The sequence below is a fragment of the Cyanistes caeruleus genome, chromosome 2 (genome assembly GCF_971803275.1).
Source record: "Cyanistes caeruleus chromosome 2, bCyaCae1.hap1.1, whole genome shotgun sequence".
NCBI lineage: Eukaryota > Metazoa > Chordata > Aves > Passeriformes > Paridae > Cyanistes > Cyanistes caeruleus.
In genome coordinates, this window is record NC_141702.1 from 114,720,530 (window position 1) to 114,743,051 (window position 22,522).

The window sequence follows — 22,522 nt, forward strand, 5'->3', positions numbered from 1 at the left end:
GAAAACCCTCGAACCTTCCAAAGCTGCAATGCTTTACACGAGGCGCCTCAGCCAGGGAGATGCCAGGAGAGTGACGGCGCTCACAGCCATGTGGCAACTGGGACTGAGGAAATTAACTGATTTGTGTTTTAAATAGCTTTTTTCTAAGCGCCTTCTTGAAACTCGCGGCCTGTCCTGGCCCTTGGACCCGGAGAACCGGGATCACCTTCCCACCCAAAACCGGGCACTAGCGGATGAACTGGGGGACGAAAAGGAGCCACCCCGCTCCCGGCACGGCCACCAGCGGCACAATCGCTTCTTTGCCACGAGGGAAAAAAAAAAGGTAAAGAAATAATTTAGAAGCCCTCCGTGAGGGGCAGAGGCGCCACGTCCTCTCCCCTCACAGCCCCTGCGCGCCGGGGCCGCGCCGCCGCCTGCTGCTCCCCCTAGCGGCGGCCCCGCGCCACGCCCCGCGCCCGGGTCCGCCCCCCGTGACGTCCGGCCCCGCCCCCGCGGCTCCGCCGCTGCCGCCGCGACTTGAGGGGCGCGCGCCGAGCTCCGTCCGCGGCCGCCCCGCGACAGCGCAGCGCCCGCTCCGCTCCGCGCTCCGCTCCCGGCCCCGCCGGCCCCGCCGCCGGCACCGCCCCTCCGTGCGCCTCTCCGCAGGTAAGCGCGGGAGAAGCGCCTCTGCTCCTCCGCGGGACTTGCGCGGGTCGGGGGGTGCAGGCGAGGAGGAGGAGGAGGAGGATGTGGAGGGAAGTTTGGGCGCGTTCCCCACACCACCGCCCGCTTCCCGGCGCCGGGGTGCGGGCACGGCGCTGCGGCGGGGAGAGCCCGCCCGCCCTCCCGGCGGGGAGCGCAGAGGGCTCAGCCCGCACATCTGGAGCGCAAGCCGGGGGCTCCCCGAGCTGGGCGTGCGGTGGTGCCTGCGCTGCCCCGGCGCCAGGAGAAGCAGCCGGAGCAAAGCCGCCCTGCGCGGGGGCGGAGAGCGGCGGGGGGACCCGCAGAGCAGCGCCCGCGCCCCGCGGCGCAGGGACCCCGGCCGCGCGTTTTAACGCGGATGCTGGGGGGGTGCTCCTGCCCGTACCCCGCATCGCTCCCACGGTTGGGAAACTTCCCCCTCCCTCCATCCCTTCTTGCTGCATCTATTTAAAAAAAAAAAAAAAAAAAAAAAAAAAAAAAAAAGCTGAGGCGATGCGTTCGCGCCCCTGCGCAGCGCTGCCCCCCGCACCACAAAGTCTGCGGGCGAGAAGATGGGCAACAAAATGGTTGCACAGAAAGAATGCAACAGGCCCAAATTCCCGCCCCGACGCCCCACTTTCTTTGGGAAGAAGAGCTGCCTCATAATCCTCCAGCCATTCCATAGGTCCTCGCCTAGTTGTAATCAACTTTTCAGCTGTTTTCCGTGTATTAAGTGATTGTCTGCCCTCGTACAGGCGCAGCTAATTAATTTATAGATGGCTTGCAAATAAATAATTCACCACGTACTTCGTTGCGCACATCATCTCAACGTGATTCTGACCCCAAAAATCGTTTCACGACTGCTGGATGTGCCAGAATCTTTTGTTTTAACCCCTTTCCTCAAACGCAATTAGGAGCTCTGCAACTTAGTTGGTCAGGCAAAGCCCGAGTATTCCAGCATTTCCCAATGTAGTGGTCCTGCTTCCCAGCATCTGCCATAGCTCACAGCACCCAGGCACAGCTTTCTGATTTTGGGGTTGGTTGGCTGGTTCTTTTCTTTTTTTTTTTTTTTTTATTCCTGCTTAGTTTCCAAGCTCATCCCCTTGGTGAATAAAAGCTCAGCTCTTGCACAGACAGCTGCCTTTCTGGCTCAGTCCTGCTCTTTGAGGTCGCCTCAATTTTAATCTCTCTGACCGCAAAGGGGTTTGAGCTCAACCCTGGCACATCCAGGCAAAGTTGCGAGGAGTGTTGCAAACGCGAGGACGACTGTATGTAATTAACTAATTCATGGAATGCTGTTACCGACGGGTTATTAATTTGGGCTGAAGGCAAGGAGCTTCCCTTCTGCAAGGGATCAATTCTGGTCAGTTAACAGAGTCCAGTGGAGTATTTCCTACACCAGTTTCACACCAAAATGCAGAATTACTTTACAGATAAATCTTATTCCTGCACATTAGCTGAATGCATTTTCTCTCTGCCTTTTCTAAACGAGAAGATTGACATTTTGCATTTCCATGTAAATCATTTATACAAAAAAAAAAAGTGTACAAAGAGGCTGAAAATGTTCAGACTTTAAGAAAACAATTCATTATCCTGACCCCAATTTCCTTGTCTAAAATATACTGCCCAAAAAGATAGAAGCATCAGTTATGCTCACCATCTGTTGCCTGGGGATATGGCGTCTTAATGAACATTTCTTTGAATTAGACTGAAAAATGCATTTGTCAATTCAAGTGTATAAAGAAAAGAATTATTCGCTATAAAACAGAAAGATCAGTCTGTTTTCCTTGTCAATATATGCCACACATTAGGTCATACTCAAGAGGTTTCAGTGCCCTTCTCTCCCTCAAAAGAAAACCCACCTTCAAGTTTCCTTTAATTTATTCCAAAACCATACAATACGGCCCTGTTTAAGATAGGGTTTCAAATATTTCATAAACAAAAGGTATACCTGGGTTTAGAGAAAGCCAATTATCTTAAAATACACTGAGTTTATTCTAATCTTACTTCATGCTGCTATCAAGCTTTTTTGTTTTTCCATCCACATTTAATCACTTCTAAAAGCTGAATTTTTTCCTGTCTTCTGTGCTCTTCCTGTACACCAGAAACAGTGACAGCCCTTGGCATGTATTTAAAATGCTAATTCTCCTTTTTTTTTTTTTTTTGTTTGGTTTTTTGTTGTATACTTACACCATTTTAACTGGAGAACAACCAGATAAATACTGCAAGTAATCAGCATGGGAAAATCTGTAAACTCTCGAAAAGAGTGATTTATTTTATAACTCCCTCCTTTGCAGGCTGCCTCTGTTTTTCTCAACAGGAGACTTTGTTGTAATTAAAGCAGAGAAAACTGGACAGCAGCAAAAAACATCTGACTTGTGGCTCTTAAAAGCACAGGTTTTGTAGCATGTACCACCCCCCAGTGGGCAAAAAACTCTGTAGTAAACTCACAGCGAGCTTTGATCTCCAGAAATAAAGTCGATACATTTTACAGCAAGAACAAAATAAAGATGAGTTTCTGGGTTGGGGGTTTCTGGTGTTTGTTTTGGTTGGTTGTTTTTTCCCCTCTGTCACCAGTAGCTAAAAGTTGTCAGATATTGTGTAAGGCAATGGTGACTAATCAAAGCAATTGCTGGAGTTTGCTAACTTTGCAGTTGCAGTTATTTGAAGTGGCTTCAGTTGGGAGATGGCCATCTTTGTCTCCTTGTAGCAGGAAGCATGGATGCTAATGGTTAGTTAGCTCTTAAGTTTTTTCCTTAATCACTTCAAAGCACAGGAATGCATGGAAGAATTAATATGTGATTGCTTACATTTATTTTTAATAAGCAGCCAAATACCACTCAGGGCAGGAATCTTGAGAAGTGTTCACTACATACCTTTTGGCATCACTCTCTTCTGCCTTTCAAAAGTTGTAAGAATCCTAACATTCTAACAGCTTTACATTTTTTCTAATTTTTTGAGGAGCAAACTCAGTAATCAGGAGGTGAGCAAACAACTGCTTTAAAAAGGAAAGGAACAAAACTACTGGAACTTTATCTAGTGTTTAAGTTATGTTTTTACATGTGAGGAGTTTTATGCCAGAAACTCCCCTATCAGGTATAATTCTACCTAAACTTGTCGAGGGGAAAAATAGATTTTTTTTTCCCTTAAAACAATGGCAGCATTTGTTCTCTATTCTTTTATTTAATGCCCAGACAAGTTACCTCAGCAGCAGCTCTCAAAAGAAAACCTAGAAGCCATAATTAGCTAAACTCAAAGAGCACTAAAACACAAAACAAAAATCCTTTGCAAAAAAGACTCTCCCTCAAAGTGTTTTCTTAACATGCAACCTTTCCTGCAGCAGAGTAGTCAAAACAAGAGAGTGAGAAGGAATAGAGTTAATAGTCTGGGTCTTTTCAACCCAGCATCTTCAAAACTAAGAAAGATTTTAGAAGTAAACTTCAGAAGAGAACCACTTGTAGTTCATTTCCATCCTCTACAGCTAATACAGGTTTGGCTGATCTTAGGTGTGGAGTCAAGCTTTTACTCAGAATTCATTTCTAAGTCAGATTTACTTGCATTTGAGGGAAGATCACATAAAAATTTGCATTTTTTAGGACACTTGAGTTAGACTTACTAAGACACAAGCAGTATTATTCCTACTGCACAAGAAGTGGGAGCAAGTTTTCTGCAGGTAAATGAAACCTCCAACAAAAAAAAAAAATAAAAATTCACCAACATGCAGTGATACAGCCTGACTGAAGGGTTCACTCTCACTTTAACAAACTCCTTTGCATTTTTTATCCCTTGGAAAGACAGCTAAAGGACCTTCTGCTTGCCCAGCGCCAAACAAAAGACTGGGGCACCTTCCTGAAATATGATGATCGTGGAAATTGCAGCTCCTAGACAGGGTGCTTAGAAAGCATTTTGCTGTCACTATCAACTAACCCTGAGTAATACACTTAAAGAAAACAAAGTGTGGACATTGTTTTAAGTCTAGATTAACACTGTGGAACCTCTTTTTTTTTTTTAAAAAAAAAAAAGGTTGGTGAAGCTGTTTAAGCTGCAGCATGACCTCTGTAAGCACAACTGACATTATAAGCAGTAGATGGACTTTGCAAGTATTTTTAAAAATAAGCACATTCTGTGTTTCTGATAGGTTTCAGATTCTAAAGAAATACAGAGCTAGTTCTGGAACAGAAGTACACTGGTTAAGAAAATTGGCTTATCAAGTATGTATATTCTAGTGGTGGCTTGGAGTAATAGTTTTGTCTTCTACATCTAAAAATTCCTAGTAGTTTCCCTTTCCTCTGTTACTTTGATGGTAAGAAAGAAGCCACTGAGCTACCAGAGTTCCTGCTGGAGAACACAGAGGTAGATTTGAAATTCAAGTAAGCATTGTGTGACCTCAAGTGAGGCAGATGTTGATTTTATTCATATTTTATCACAGCTTGGAAAGAAATTTCTACACTGTCTTTAGAAAAAAATCCCAACTTTTCAAATATACCAAAACAATTAATTTTCTTAAACCACTGCCTAACTACAGTACAGTGAGTGCAGCTGGACTCCATACTTTAGTGTAAATACAATGTTCTTCTTAGGTACTTTTTTTTTTTTAATAGCTCAACTTATGTTGAACATTTTAAAATAAGATGTCCCCTTGGCTGTAGCACAGCAATAAGTCCACATGGAAGGCCCACACATTTCTGCTATCTCTAGTAATTCACTTGCTTACACAGTCCCAGGAAAACTAATTCAACCATGTGGTTCAGAAAAGTTCAGGAAAACATTCAACTCTGAATAAAGATCAAAAAGGCTGCTGTTCAGCTTTTCCAATGTTACTTTTGTTACCAAAAAAACAAGGAGTGATTTTTGCATTTAAAAATTAATTCTAGTACAGAGTTTCTAAAATCTGGTCTGCTCAGAAATAATGGCTTCTTTCAAAACCATGTGTCCATGAAGCCTCCCAATCTGATGCTGCAGAAACCTGGACACAGTGTCTGTACCAGTGGGGGTCACTTTTCTTTTCATCCTGCCGGATCAGCTATAATGACTTGGTGTCAGGGAATATTTAGAGACAGCTCAAGAAGGGGAAAGTTGGAGCATGGCAGCAGGATTCCCTTCTTCTCTGTAGACAGATCACTGGAGCCTTTGATATGCAAAAACATTGTTTTCAGCTATAGCTTGAGATATAAAAGGGAAGTGCGAGATATCAAACAATCAAGACCTGAAGAAAACTATTCTAAGTTTAGAAAAGGGAGTGGGGGGTATAGTCTTAATCCACATTTTTGAAACAGTGTCGTCTTCTCCAAAGAGACCTTTTCTTTTTCTTGCTCTTGTTTTCATGTAATTTTGAGAGAAGGGATAAAAAAAATTCCAGGAACTTAATGAGCTTTAGTGCTTTCATTTTAATCCTTCACATTACTGCTATTGTAATAGTGGCAATAAATGAAGAGATGACTATCAAATGAAGCACAGTGGAAACAGTTTATGTGCTAGAAAGGTAAAACAAATGAACTTTCTGTGTGTGCATGGATCTATGTAATGTATGCATACTAGAGCCAACGTTTTGCTTAATGCTAACAAGTTTTTTACAGCTCAGAGTTCTAAAGAAAATTTATGATTTTAAGTACTTAAAAGTTATTGTAGCCTTCAAAGGCCTATTAAAGAAATTTATATTCCTATTTCACCATACTCTTCCAGAAAATACCTTCTATCACGACTTCACATTAGTTCCTAAGAGACACCATTTTTTTTCCCACAGCTGTTAAGTTGTTGTTTATTTCAAAGGTTTAGGAATAGGGTCTGGGCTTCTTTCCCCAAACACCTGAATATTACAGAGCAAGAAAACTAGACACTGGAGGAATACAGAGCTTTTTTTGTTCCATTTCATAATGATTATATAATTTACCCAAATTACATAAGTTACCAATAAACATGCATTCCCTTCTATTCTAAAATGTGGCCACACAGATTGAGTTTTTGCCTTAAATAAAGCATACATAAAAATACTTATGCCACAGTGGGGGTCTCTCATTTCGAGTTCTTTTTTACATTGGACAACTGCTGAAAACAAGATGCTGAAAACAAAGCTCAGAGGAGCTCAAAAGCAGAAGCAGGAGAGAAGGGTCTTTTCCAGTCCCTCACTGGGTAGTCATACCATCTCTCAAAAGGGGGACTTTGGTGGTGTTTTTTTAAATGGTTAACATTTTTCTATGAAAAAGAGCAGCAGGATTTGTATCTATTTAAATATATCACTGCATATTCTGTGTTGCTGTAAGGAGTATGACTGCTCTGTTTCATAATAGACCTGCTACAAATTGTAAAAGACAATTTTAAAACAGAGAGGGTTTGTGTTTAGGTCAAGTATTTTACGGAGGACCAGAAGCTGCTCTAGTTTTGCTCCCAGGAAGCAAGCATTACTCAGCACGCTGTTCCTGCCAAGCATTTTGGTTCCAATGATTGTGCTCAGTCCCTTGGACAAACGTCAAGTCACAAAAGAGAAAAGCCAGTAAATGTTAAGGATTTTTTTTAATTTCAGATTTAACCATTTTTATTTCAGACATGCTACCTACAAGCTCTCAGGGGGCTTGGTATCTCACTGGATACTTTATGCAGTAGTGATACAAAGTAGCCCAAATTAAGAATGCTGTTTAAAAAATAATTAGTGTTCTATAAGAAATACGAACAAAATAATATTTTTCTTCTTCTTAGAAGTTTTACAGACTAAACCCACCTTATGTATTGCCAAAAGGCAGACACAGATGCCTGGCTACTCCCTAGCTCAGAATCAACATGCTGCAAATGGGAAATATTCATGTAATATTTTGGCAAAAACGCTTTCCCTTTCACCCGGTAACGAGTGAACAGCAATTAGCTCCTTTTACACTTAAAACCAAGAAGATGATCATCATCTATCTCTATTTCCCAGGAACACAAAGCAAACAACCATTTTGGCCTCTTCCAAGGAGGTAACACTGGCACTTGAGATCAGATGAAAAACATAATTTACAAATATTTTGTTACTCTGCCTTTTATTTTTCTACTGGAACAAGGGAGAATACGGTTCCAGCAAAACTGCAGTAACATGGAAGTACTCAGCAAAACATTTTTTGAAAGAGCTCTGTGGATTTTGCTGAAATACCGATGCTTTGGGGAAACACAGTGTGCTACTCGTGTACAGGGGATTCAACTCTTAAAATTAGTGTGCACCAGTTGTTATTAATTCCATTTTTTTGTTTTTACTTTTGCAGGACATTAAGAGTTCGAGGAAAGCTTTCAAAGGGGAGTTTTCTGGGAAGGAAATCATATTTTTGTGGGGTTTTTTTATAATGAAGAAAACCATCTGAATTGCCTGATGTTTCTGTGGTAAGGTAACTTGCATTCTTGCAGCACAGGAGGAATTCTTTCCTGCATTACAAATTTGGAAGAAAAAGTGAGAGTTGGAAAATGGTTCTCTGAAAGAGGTGTGGATGTATCAGGATGTAGCTACTGTACAAAGGTCATACTTGGAGAATTCTGGATAGGAAAAAGCATCCCTTTCCTGACCTCCTGAAGAGGCTGCAATCCTTCGAGCCTCAGCATAATGAATGGTTTCTATCACGCGGCACTAAAGTTCCCTCCTCTGACTACTACGCTGCACAGAAGAGTTTGTAAGAGTTACAAAGAAAGTAATTCCTGCTAAAGGCATTAAAACCAAACAAAAGAGGCTCTTCATTCACAGACTTTACATGAGGACAAAAATAGAAGGAAGCTGAAGCTTTTCTACACTGGGGCCTGGTGTGCTTATGTACCATGATAAATCTTGGTTGGAATGCTCATTGAGAATCGTGCCAGGAGCCAGGAAACACACACAACCAACAAGGACCATCTGAGTAAACACCATCGAGAAAAAACTGCTTCATGGAGTAAACTGTAAGAGTGACTGGGCAGAAAGACATCCCTTTACTGGATATCCTCAAGCACAAAATTTACTCATACCTTTATATACGGTAGGATCAATATTAATTTATTTTCCTTTTCATGCCTCTGAGAATAAAGTTTAATTAATATATGAACCCATAAGAGAAAAGGTCATGACACCGCTTAATGCATAGGTCATCTTGCAGAAGTTCTCACAACCCTAATTACAATGGTGATTGAATTATGTTGTCTTAAAAGCTATAAAAATGCTAATTACGTTAGCTCGGTGTACAAACACACTACCAATGCAAACTACAATCTCAGTCTCAAGAGTTAAGTTTAATTTATAATACGATGGGAAAATGTGGTTAAACCTGCCAAATAGACTCTTATGAGTGTGCTACTTAGTAAGACGACTTTTGAGAATGACAAATATTTAAACATTAAATTAAGCATGTAATGAAATATTTCATCCAGTGAACTAGAAAGCCATAGCTCTACCAGTTACCTGCCAGTTGTAACATTCACCTCTCTGAACATTCACTTAAGCTTGAAAACCAAGCAAAATAGTCCAAGCAAAATAGTCCACAGTGTTTCTAAGTTACACACTGTTAAACTGAGCACTGGGAAAGACTTGGGAAAAAGTCTTTATTGGCCCTCACTCTTTTGTCTGCATTTTATGCTTTGCCTTTAGGGAATTTTTTTAACTTCTCCAACAGATACCACTAGACTTGTGGGTTTAGTAAGGGTTTTATAGTTCACTTAAGGGCTCCTGAGGAAGTTAGCTGGCTTAGGAATTACTTCTTATCTTTCAGATATAGAATGATTTACTTGAACTCTGGTGTGACTTCAGTTCTGTACTTATCTGGTATCTGTGAACAAAGATTGTCGGTACACATGAAATGTGAAGGAATCCTTAGAGTCTTGTTGCTTAAGCAAAATAATTCACAGATCAGGCATACTTAATTATATTATTTTCAATCACTATGCAGAATAACCTATTAAGTTAATTGAATTAGTACAAGTAGTAGAACTATTGATGTAAGGAGAAGAGAGTAAAATGCATCTACATGATTGAATTTTGGTGTAATATGTGTTTCAGATGTCTTCTGTAATGCTGAAGTTGTTTTTTTTTTTTATTGTGGTTTTTTCAATGATGATCTGGATAATTTTGTTTGTTTGGTTTTTTTAGATTGTTGAAGATCAGAACTGTATAGAAATCTCATCATTCCTGACCATGATTAGTGTTACCTGGAGCATCTTCCTAGTTTGGACTAAAATAGGGCTGTTACTTGACATGGCACCTTATTCTGTTAGTGCCAAACCATGCCCTTCAGTATGTCGCTGTGATATGGGTTTCATATATTGTAATGATCGCGATTTGACGTCTATTCCTACAGGAATCCCAGAGGATGCAACTACCCTCTTCCTTCAGAACAATCAAATAAATAATGCTGGGATTCCTTCAGAACTGAAGAACTTGCTTAGGGTGGAAAGAATATATTTATACCGCAACAGCCTAGATGAATTCCCCACTAACCTCCCTAAGTACATTAAGGAACTGCATTTGCAGGAGAACAATATAAGGACCATTACTTATGATTCACTTTCAAAAATTCCTTATCTGGAAGAACTGCATTTGGATGATAATTCTGTTTCCGCTGTTAGCATCGAGGATGGAGCTTTCCGGGACAACATCTATCTCAGACTTCTTTTTCTTTCCCGAAATCACCTTAGCACCATTCCCTGGGGTTTGCCTAAAACCATAGAAGAGCTACGCTTGGATGATAATCGTATTTCCACAATTTCTGAGCTGTCCCTTCAAGATCTTACAAATCTAAAACGCCTTGTTTTAGATGGAAATCTTCTAAATAATCATGGATTAGGAGACAAAGTCTTCATTAATCTAGTCAATCTTACAGAATTGTCATTGGTTCGCAATTCACTCACAGCTGCACCGGTGAATTTGCCGGGAACAAACCTAAGAAAGCTTTATCTCCAAGAAAACCACATCAACCGTGTGCCACCCAACGCTTTCTCTTACTTACGGCAATTGTATCGACTAGATATGTCCAATAATAATCTCAGCAATTTACCTCAGGGTGTCTTTGATGATCTGGACAACATCACTCAACTGTTCCTTCGCAACAACCCTTGGCACTGCGGGTGCAAAATGAAATGGGTACGTGACTGGTTACAGTCATTGCCTTTGAAAGTGAACGTACGTGGACTGATGTGTCAGGCACCAGAAAAAGTACGTGGCATGGCTATCAAAGACCTCAGTGCAGACCTGTTTGACTGTAAGGATGATAGCGTGATAAGCACCATCCAAATCACTACTGCAGTACCAAACACGTTATACCCGGCCCAGGGACACTGGCCCATTTCTGTGACCAAACAACCAGACATCAAGACTCCCAACCTAAACAAAAACTACAGAACCACAGCAAGCCCGGTACGCAAAATCATTACAATATTTGTGAAATCCGTAAGCACAGAGACTATTCACATCTCCTGGAAAGTTGCACTACCAATGACTGCTTTGAGACTCAGCTGGCTCAAGATGGGTCACAGCCCTGCCTTTGGATCTATAACTGAAACAATAGTTACAGGTGACAGAAATGACTATTTGCTCACGGCTCTTGAACCAGAGTCGCCATACCGTGTGTGCATGGTTCCCATGGAAACCAGCAACATCTATCTCTCCGATGAAACACCCGAATGCATTGAGACCGAGACGGCACCTCTTAAGATGTACAACCCTACCACCACCCTCAATCGGGAGCAGGAGAAAGAACCTTACAAAAACTCCAGCTTGCCCTTGGCCGCCATCATCGGCGGTGCGGTGGCGCTGGTGGCCATAGGGCTGCTGGCCCTGGTCTGCTGGTACATCCACAGAAACGGGTCCCTGTTCTCCCGGAACTGCACCTACAGCAAGGGACGCCGGAGAAAAGATGACTATGCCGAAGCGGGAACCAAGAAAGATAACTCCATCCTGGAAATCAGGGAGACTTCTTTCCAGATGATACCAATAACCAGTGACCAAGTGTCCAAGGAGGAGTTTGTAATACACACCATTTTCCCACCTAACGGCATGAATCTGTACAAGAACAGCCACAGTGAAAGCAGTAGTAACAGGAGCTACAGAGACAGTGGTATTCCAGATTCAGATCATTCACACTCATGATACTGAGGGACATGAAAGACTGGTTTGGGTTTTGTTGGGTTTTCTGGGTTTGTTTTGTTTTTTAAAGAAAACAAGAAAAGACTGACTTAACAGTTGCTGTTCTACTGCAAAACACTGGATTAAAAGACTGACAAAGCAATGTACTGTACATTTGCCATATAATTTATATTTAAGAACTTTTTATTAAAAGTTTCAAATTTCAGGCTACTGCTGCGATTAATGTAGTGGGGATACCTGACCACAATTCTATATTTTAGTATTTTTTAGTAATTTGTACTGTATTTTCCTTGCTAATATTGAAGTTACAGACCATTTAACTTTTGTGTTCTACTGAGTAAGATGACTTGTTGACTGTGAAAGTGAATTTTCTTGCCGTGTTGAGCAGTCAGAACATTCATCTGAGATCCTTGTAAGTGTAAGCACAGACCATTTTTCACTTTGGTATCAATAAAATAATGTTGAACCTGGATAATCAGGAAGATCAAAAAGTGGTTACAAAAGCTCACAGAACTTCCAGTGTTGGGACTATTAAATCTGTAAACCACAACAATATTCAATAAACAAAAATATGTGTAGTAATGGGCAATATCAGCTGTCTGGATATATCCATTCAACAGTGGTGAAATCCAGTTTAAATGAGAATAAGCAAATTGATGACATGCATGAAACTGCAGCTTTTGGCAAGTGTTAAAAAAATCTAATCCCTAGAGGAAAGCATAATCAAATTCCTAAGAAGGAATTTAAAAAAAAAAAGGAAAGAAAAAGTGGTAAGCTCTATGAACCAAGAGGGTAGATACAGTTTAGGAACAGATTTTTGATTATCAAAATCAGTGGTCTGTATATTACAGAGAAAATAGTGATGGATGCTCACAGGCATTTGGGAGACAAGGGCAGGAAGACAGAGACAACACTTTGAAACTGCTTGGAAAAGAAAAAGGGCTGAAAGTGCAGTTTCACAAGAAAAGAGAGCAGGAAAAAACCCAAGGCAATAAAAGCAAGGTCTCAAAAACTGTGGTCCCAAAGGTGAGCAGACAAACGGGGAATGCATTCTGAAGCATATACGAGTCTGTGTTCAGTATACTGCTGTTACAGTCAGGAATACTGCCCATTACTGTCACAGTTATCCAGAAATTCCTTGGTAAATCTGTAAGGTAACATGTTTCTTTCTGCCTTCCTGCTGAACTATGAGCTATTTCATGTTTAAACACCAAGCCACTCTTTGTTGCAATAATCATTCTGTTTCTTCAACTAAAAACCAAAGTGCTTTGTACGCCCTTTGGCCAGTCTTGTGTGTGCCTTGATCCAACGCTACATGTATCAAGCTTTTAAAAACTAAGAAAAAAGGAAATAATAAAATACCCACTTTTTCATACATAACTTAACTATGAAAAATACTGGTCTTATTCATGAATGAAGTTGAAAAACTACTTCAAAATTATGTTGCACCTCTGCAGTGCACTGATAAGAAACCCACTTAGAAGCTACTACTTTTCTGGTCATGAGCTTCACCTCTCTGTTCAGGTTAACAGTATTACACTTGCAGGTTTTCTTCATTATTAACTACTTGGAAAAAAAGTTCACAGCAGTGAACAGTGTGAACAATGAAAGGGAGGGAAGGTATGGAGTTAAAGCCCTCTGAAATTCAGTTTTTAAAAGAAACAGCAAATGAAAAATATTTAATATTTCAGACTATCTCAGACAAGAAGGAAAGTACACCAAATGCAGCTCATTTCTATGAGGATTTTAGTAGTGCTTGGCCTGTTTCCCTAAAAGTAGTAAAGAATGAGAGATGAAAAGAAGGAAGAGTGACCAACACTGATGGTTTCAGCAATCAGCCTGCAAATCAATCTCCTACCAGGGATCCATCTAGGTGTGCAGATCCAGAATTTCTAGTAATACACATCTTTTCGTCCTCATTTTCCCCGATGTGCCCAGGCTAGTTCTTCTCCAAACTCCCTGTACCATGGAATTGTTGACATGTCACTTTCAAAAATGTCTCCTGCAGTTTCCTGAGCGGTGGAGGCGCAGCACTGTGCTTCCTTACTGACCTTATACAAACCATGTCTCCCTTGCATGGAGCATTGAATGGATCCATGGAAAGGGGAGTGAGTGTAACACTAAGCAGTGATGTGCTCAGCTCAGTGTAATGCACCAAACAAGACTGTTTTGCTCTGGTGTCCATCTGTGTCCATTGGCACCATCAGGTGCCAGTCTAGGGAAGGGCAAGAAAGCCAAGATGGAGCATGTGGAGCCTTATTACATTGATGTGCAAAAAGCTTCCCAAGCAGTGAGCGGAAAAGGAAAATGACACAGAGGGACTGGAAGGACCTGTTCTTGGTCTGCACTCTCACAGGGCATCCCTGATACCTGAGCTCACTTAGTGACTGGGTCACTGGCCAGAGAGCCTAGTTCTTTGCCAGCAGCTCTCCAGTAACAAAATTAAACAGGTTTTGTTGGATTTTCAAGCTATTTAAAAACCTCTCTCCCAGTTGGCTCCAAATTTATGTTGTGAAAAAGGTGAAAAACAACACTCCGTGAATACTTTGCCTTCTGAGGCATCTAAGCCAGAAGTGCCTGGTAATGGTATGTACCAACTCCAGTGATGCCACACAAGGTCATAAGGGTATAAAAAGTGTTGTCATTTGAAGAGATAATTGTATGACAGTCTTCAGAAATGTGACTTTTCATGTGACGTTGTCTGTGAGGCAGTAGGGTACAAATCCAAAGCAACTTCAGTAAATCAACCCAGTTGTTCCTACTTCACCTCCTACCAGCAAGAGTGAAAACCTGGACAAGGCTCTGTCTTCCTCAAGAAACCAGGTCAGGCTTGCAGGAGAGCTGGTGTTCTCTTACCACATGTGATGACAATGCAAAAAATGGCACACTGGAGTGTACAAGACCTGCCTCGGGTTCTACAGCAAATTTAACTCCACACATGTAATGTTAAAATTAATTTGGCAAGTGAAAGATTGCTTTCAAACTAAACAGTGTTTTTTTCCTTTGGCTGTTCATACAAATTTCTATTCCTCTCCATGTCAGGACCATCTCTTCAAGACTGCTGCTTATCCTAGTGCTGCAGTTGCTGCATGCAATGCTCCCCAGCACCATCATAAATCCCTTCTGTTAGACAGGTATATACGCAGGCAAAGCGGATTACTACAGTAGGCAGTTTATTCAACACGTTTATCAAAATAACTAATCCACATTAAATTTATCTCAGTTTTCAAAGTCCATGTTATTTCTGTGTACTGTTCAATATTAATTGTGGAGCAAGGGATGGGATTTTTTTCAATGTTGCCTAAACCTATGTGTAGAGCTCACTTGATCAGTACTCTCCATATTCAAATAGTATGCTAAGTATCTTTTACATTCTTTATATTGACCCCTTTTTTAATTTTATTGCTGTCCTGAATTGCCCACAGTTTTGTTTTAACCTGAAAACCATCTCCATAAACACCCTGGTACTTTGGAAACTGGATTAATTTTGTCTCATCCTGGCACCTTCAAGAACTAAGTCCAGAAGTTGGACTCAATGATCCTGATGAGTCCTTTGAACTCAGCATATTCTATGATTCTGTGAGAAATTTGCTTCATTTATAAGCTGTTATTTCCTAGCTTTCTACCAGAGCCTGATATGCAGCAACTGTTGGGTTTTTTTGATTGTTTTTTTCGTCTGGCTTTAACAGTACCAAATTCAAAGTATTATGGTCTTGGAACACAGTTTCCATCTCTCCTGCTAATGCACTAGTGAGCATGCAAGCTATCTCGTGCCAATGCTGTACATATTGAATGTAGAGCAGCAAATGCAATAAAGCAAGAGCAAAAGTAATAAAGGCTTATTTGCTATTAAAATAATTTACTGATGACATAATGCACTAAAGAATATATATAGACTTCCCTGCTAAGAGGATGGAATTTTGCACATTCACCTGCAGCTAAAGTTGGATAAGATCTTCAGAAGTGAGCTGGCAGATGCCGTCTGCCTGGATATATCCATGTTTGTTTGAGATAGTTTGGGGCAGAACCATAATTCAAACAGGCACCCTCCACTTTCAAAATACCTTAACCTTACTTCCAAATCCATATATTGTGTCAGCATTACCTTGGGTCTGATCTTTGTTTAATTAACTGTTTCTTTACTGATACCAGAACAGCCACAGCTTCAAGCCATGGTCCAGCACTTAACTATGAGTGATTTATTTTTTTTCAAAGCATGAAGTTACTTCATACCTGAGGAGTTTTCATCTTCCAAACTAGCCCAGAGTGGTTCCATCAGAGAGAACAAGCTCATTGACTGAATTCACACAACAGAATTTTACTTTTTTTCTTCGCAAATGAATTTAATTTTGGGGTGAGGGATAAGAGTCCCACCCTTGTGATGAAATTAGAGCTTTTTCAAGAACTCTGAAGGTACAACCATGACACAGGTATTAAATTCTGGACACAATTGTTTTAAAAGTTTTTACTTTTAGTAAACATGAATGTTTGATTTAGTAGTTATTTCATCAAATCATTTCCTGCTCCTCTCAAAAAACCAAGATAAAAGCAGAACATGGATCTCAGTTTCTAAAAGGGTGGCAAATGCTAAAAACAAGCATCACCTTGTGTTCTCAGCACAGGACATCAAGTTAGGTACTCACAGCATGGCAGTCTTTAAGTGATACCTGAGGAACATTTCTCCCCTGGGGGGAAAACAAAACACTTCAAAGGGGTGTTAAATAAACATTCTCTGGATTTTTGATGGTCAAAGGCATACAACACATATTTTGGCAACCAAGCAAATGTCCGTCGTGCATGGACGTCATAAACGCCCTGTGCCTGAAACCTGCAGATCAGGACTGCAGATGTGAATTTCCCACCTTCAACAGCTTTTCAGAGCCCCTTTTTGTTTTCTTAGGGTGAAAATGTAATGGAGTCATAGTATAAAACTCCTCAAGATTAAAAACATGAGCTGAAAACATCTTTTTGATATCTGAAGCTGGACCTTCTAAGCTTAGCAAGAACACTCATAAATAAGTTATAAAAATAGAAGGGTCTTAATAGGGCTAATTAAATAATCTGACTTGTTCAAGCTGGTTGATAGTGTTCATATAGGCTGATACTCTGTCCTGAACAGCCCTCTTAAGTCATCAAAAACAGGGAGCAGATCATAGCCAAGTCCTAGCACACGCTCCCATCCCCTCGCTGAGCTTAAGGAATATCTATCTATAGACAGAGCTGTGGAAGGTCTAATTGTTCGAACTTGAGGGGCTGCACCATGTTCTTTAATCACTAACTGTGGGAACATCATTTACAAAAGGATGAAATTATGCACATTATGCATAATTTAGTGTCTCTGATTTATGCAAAATATTTAAAAATTTATTTAGCTCAGAACTGCACATCCGATTTATGTAATACCGCTTCCTCCAGTGGCCTTAGTCCCTGATAAATGCCTACTAGGCAACTGGCTTTCCACATGAAAACAGATTTTTTTTGTGGATGTGGGGATCAGTTTTGTTTAGTATTTTTTTATTGTCTTATTTTTTTTGTAATTAAGAACAATAAATAATTTTTCTGCAAATCTTTCCATTTTTAATGGGATACAAAAGTCAACTGGTTGATAATTTTAAATGAATGCCCTAAGACATGGCAGGTGCTGGTGTGATAAAAGATGTCCCCACAAACTCTGCTTTCCCATCTCACCTCACAATAATGCTTTCCAGGGTTTTAACTTGAAGTCTTGCTTTCATTGCAAGGATTGCAAAAAGCTAATGAAATCTGTTTTCACTACTGTAAGATAAAAACTGAGGAATTTTAAATTTTGAGATGCACACGAGCAGTTGTATTTACATAACGCAGGCATGGCTTAGAAGCAGCATCTTTCAGGCAAGGTTACACACAGGAGACCACAGCAAATCTTTGTCCTCTCCTGAGCCTGCTGTATTAACAAAATTTCTGACATTACCAGTCCAAGCATCAGCAGCTTCAACAGACAGTAAGAGAAAGCCTCCTTACCTTACACATCAGCTACCAGTTTATGTGTATAAAGTAGAGTTAATTTGGCTTCCTTCCAGTTGTTTTTCCATGGATTCAGTGAGGAAATAAAGAAGTAACAGTTTTTAAAAAGGTAAACCCTTCTACCAAGGAATGCTAACAACGCAGAGGATTTAAGAAATGATGTTTTAACCCTTATTCCAGAATTACATCTCAAATACAAGCCTGTGTAAACCCTACACACTTCTTGATTGTGTGTATAATATGCTCACCCCCTGTTTAAGCTACATTTAATGGACACAAGTTATTTGCATTGCACTCCTCCTCGAACTATTTTCATTTTCTATGCAGTTTGAGCAACAATGTAAGAATGTGGATAGGTACAGAATCTGTGGTATTTTGTTTACCTGGTTTCAGTAATCTTCTGAAGAAACATTAAGACACTTATTTCCAAAGCCTGATGGAATAAATTACTGCCCACGAGGAACATGAGCTCATTAACAGAAAGAAAGCCATATACGGGGAAATGCTAACCCAGTGAGTAAATACAATTTTAGGGCATTAGCTGATAACGCAGAACCTCCACCTAATGTTTTTTAAGTAATTATTTTACCTTAAGAACTCCTTAATGGCATGTAACCTACTTCATCCACTAAAAACCTTTTCATTTCTCCCTGATAGAGAAATGACATACAGCATGCTAAAATAAAAATTAAGTAAAACGCCACAGTACTTCCAGGTCTTGGATTTTTTTCTGGTTGCTGAAATTCAGCACTTTGCAACCCAATGAAGTAAGCAGTCAGAAGAATATTACTCAGGGAGCTGAACTGCTGACAGTTGGCCTTGTGCAATTTCCTTGGATAAAGGAAAAAAAAGCAGCGATGGAACTGCATGTTGGACCTCACCAGCTAACCATGGCTGTCTCACACTTTCACCTCTCCCAGTTATGCACCTTGGTGCTTTTGACTACAGGAAAATTTGTAAGTACCTTTAAGGGTCAAAAAAGGTTGAGCACCAGTAGGACCATCTCAAAGCTGTTCTTTCAAATCTTTCTTCTTTTTTCTTTTTGTCTTTGTTAATTAAATAAGGCTCATTGAGAGAGTTTGTTCAGTAAACAGGACTGTTATGCATATTAAAACCTCTTCACTGCTAACTGCCCTTGTTGATACGTAGTGGAATAGTGCTGAACCCTCCTTAAAGAGTTTGCACTTAAATCCAGGGCAGGCATATCACAAAATATTTTCCCTGGCAATCTCCACTATTCCCATGAACTTACAAATACATGATGTTACGGGTGGGGGAACAAGATAGTAAAATAATCCTAAGAAGTTGCTCTTACCACTGTTGCTTTCCTGAGTTCCATTTACAAATTTAAGAAATCTGAATAAACAAGATCAATTAAAGAGAATTTTGGAGGAGAGGCGCAATACCACAAAATCACATTTCTACTACTGAGAATTGAATTAACAACTACTTGGTTTATCAATACCTTATCTGTCTCAGGAAATGCTCACATCTTTCACTATCTGCTGGCCTAGGGACAGAGGTGCACTGACCAGAGCATTCCTTGGGTACAGACAGAGGCATTAAAAGGAGCTAAATACACCTGAACAAAACTAATAAGGACTGGTTTTGTCAAGACCAAAACAAAACAACAAAAAACAAACAAAAAACCCTACAAAAAACCACCAAAAAAAACCCCTAAATTTCTGTGTTTTGTCCAAAATATTTTGTTCCCAAACTCTGAAATCTATTATTATCCTACACTATTCTTTAAAAAAACAAAAACAACAACCAAACAAATAGCTTATCTTTCAAGCATGGAAGATTTGATGTAATGCCCCAGCTTTACCTGTAAAATAAGTTTTAAAGGTTTTGTTTATGTGATTTCATACCCAATGCTGTGATGAGCACATGTTTATTGAGGACCTCCCCAGTGTTTTTCAATACATGTTCTGCACAGAAGTAAATGGCCATTTGTGCAGTACAGTTCCCACCCATTTCCCTTCCCATTTTCCCTGTGTTACCAACTGCTGCCTTTAACACTTACATCGTTTTAGTCATTAAATACTAAAAGTGCGAAAAGTGGCTTGTCAAATTTTTTTATGGTCTTAAGAGATGGGAGAGGGAAAGGGCAGAGACATTATACTAGGATGTTAATTAGAGGGAAAAGGGTGCTATTGTATGCTGCAGGGAGATTTTTCTTGTTTTACTGAAGGAAAAAAACAATAATAAAAACTTTCACAAATGGAGCTATTTTGACAAAAGGACCTGCTCATGCAAGAAACACATCTTGTTCCCAAAACAACTACACCACTTTGGGAAGGAAGGGGAAGAGAGTGTCTCTCTTTGATATGGATTTGAAGGTGATATCCTGTGTCCCAAGAAGAAGCACCCCGCTGGTACACTCAGAATAAAATGGATTGTCTTAACATCCATTTTAAACTCAATGCTGGTGTTGCTGCAAAACTAGGGAGCAAAGCAACCCACTCTCAGGGACTTCAAATAAACCCTCAAACAAATCAAAAAACAACCAACCCTGCAAAATCCTCAAAAAGCACCTATCAAAGTGATTTCAATCCAGTGATCCAGTACATAGTCAAAGGATGTAAACTCTTCTAATCCCACTCTCTGAGCGCCTCCAGGCTCCAGCCCCCGTTGCCATGGCCTGGCTGACACCTCCTGCGAAGGACAGGAGCCCCACAGCCCGGGGGTGCCTCCTGCATGGCCTGACTGCTGCTGGCTCTGGGTTTACACACTGCAAAAACAGCTTGGGAGGCAAGGAGCAGGAATGGCACCCATTCCAGCCTGGGAGGTTTTAGTACAATGAGTTCAGCTCCAAGCAGGCTGGTGTCATCAGCATATTTCTGACAGGTGTTTTATTTTTCCTCCACAGAATATCGAGCACTACTGAAAGCACTCACTGCTACATTAGATACCGCTGGTTTATTTAGATAAAATAAAATTCAAAATTACTTACTGTTCTCCTTTGTGCTAATAAAGACTAACTTTATCCTTCAGTATAATCCCACCAAATCAATTAAAATGCATTCAGCGGGTTGAAAGGATCCTAGTGAAGTATTAACAAAAGCCTGGTTTGGATTATGCAAAATTTTTGCAGCAATTGACTGATGCAAAGATTTCTATGGCAATATTTTCAGGAAAAGAAAATAGATCTAGCTCTTCAAAATGTTTCTTCCCTCTGTTTTGCTCAGCAGCTCTAGGAAGTTATTAGGTCAAATCCCTATAACATTGACCTCTTTCTGAGGTTTGCAAGTCAATATATGAGTGATGAGTGACGTCTCCCATAGTCATTCATGGAAATCTTTACAGTGCTGCTATAAACTGGTGCTTAAGGATATTAAATAGGAAGATGTCTTAAAACAGAAGCAGCTCATGTCTGGCTATGCTTGGGCGCATCACTGTCAGCTGAGGAACCCATCTGGGACATGTCTGAGCCTTCCCCAGGAATGAAGCAGAATTCCCGAGGATAGGGAAATAAACCATGCTAGGTGTCAATGGGAGCTGGGGACCTGCCAAGATACCTGTTTCCATGTTTCACAACCAGCTAAAATGCCACTATGGAGGGGAAAAAATGTTATTTCCCCTGCTGAGAAGGAGCTCTGGCAAGGTGCTGTTACCTGTGCTAGGTCTGGTCAGCAGATAGCCAATACTGCTTCCTTTGCAAAAAGCAAACACTGGGATAAACTTTTATCTGTCAAACAAGCCAGGGATCATGTTTTCTAATGCTTTCACATTTGTTAGAAGCTGCCTCTGACATCTCCCCCCAGGGCTTGATCATACAACGAAGGAAAAATAGAGAATTTTAAAGACACTGGCAAGCGTTTGGTCTTTCAAAATGTCATCACTAATCTCCACATCATGCAGCCTGCTCGGTAATCAAGATAGAGGAACTGTACAAGTGCAAATTAGTGTCACTTATGTCCTGAAAACAAGTAAGAAAGAGGATATGGAATAAGTATGCCCAAAAGCAACATCAAATTTATTCTCCATGATCAGATGAGAGATTTACTGAAATTTACTTCACCTTACACAGAAAAAAACCCCAAACAAACAAGAATATATCTCTATGACATTTACCATCTGGCTGAGCAGGTTAGCGCTGTATTAAAAGGTTGCTGTACAGGCTCAATAGCAGTGAGAACATGGAGGCAAGGAGTGGTCCTAAGCTTCCACAGCCATTTTCAAACACTTGCAAAATAGAAAATCCATTTTCTGCAAGATTTGATTTGTTTTTTTCTTTTAGGTCAGTTAACAGAAAAATCAACAGTAGCAGCAGGGTTATTTTAGGACATTATGCATCGCAACGACCTGATATGAGTAAACAGAAGGAATTCAAGGTGCAGGACAGACATCTAAAAGCCATCTAAGACATCCAAAAGACATCTCTGTTAATAAGCCCAAGATGGCACATGCCAGCCTGAAGTATCTCTCTCTTTCTAAGGAGGGCAGCAGCACTCTGAGCCCACGGATGAGCAACCTCAGCACAGGACTCAGAGAGCACATGAAAAACTGCCAATGTTTCCCTGAACCACTGAAGCACAACAGGGAAGCGGCCGATCCATACGAGGGCACTAGGAAGTTGTCCAAGGCCTTTAAACTCTTATTCTTCTGGGAGCTGACCCAGATTTGATTATTAATCTAACAGTAAAAAACCGCTCGCTACTTAATACCTGCGGTATACGATTATATGCTGATGATGCAGGCTCTTTGAACACTGCAAAGTGCTGGGGGTATTTGTTGTTAAATCGACAGTTTTGCAGGAGTAATCATTGTACCTGCCTAGAAAAAAAAAAC

General features: G+C 40.6%; 2 protein-coding genes across 10 annotated transcripts in view; one reads left to right on the forward strand and one right to left on the reverse strand.

Moving 5' to 3' along the window:
• The window catches only part of MACROD2 (mono-ADP ribosylhydrolase 2), an 846,953-nt gene that overhangs the window by 737,767 nt on the left and 86,664 nt on the right, over positions 1–22,522 (reverse strand). The gene's annotated exons all lie outside the window — the stretch shown is intronic.
• FLRT3 (fibronectin leucine rich transmembrane protein 3) lies at positions 471–13,105 on the forward strand. The gene is made up of 3 exons (XM_086879287.1): positions 471–645; positions 7,893–8,630; positions 9,734–13,105. Exon 3 carries the CDS (start codon positions 9,779–9,781, stop codon positions 11,726–11,728), a length of 1,950 nt encoding a protein of 649 aa, XP_086735413.1. The 5' UTR covers positions 471–645; positions 7,893–8,630; positions 9,734–9,778; the 3' UTR covers positions 11,729–13,105.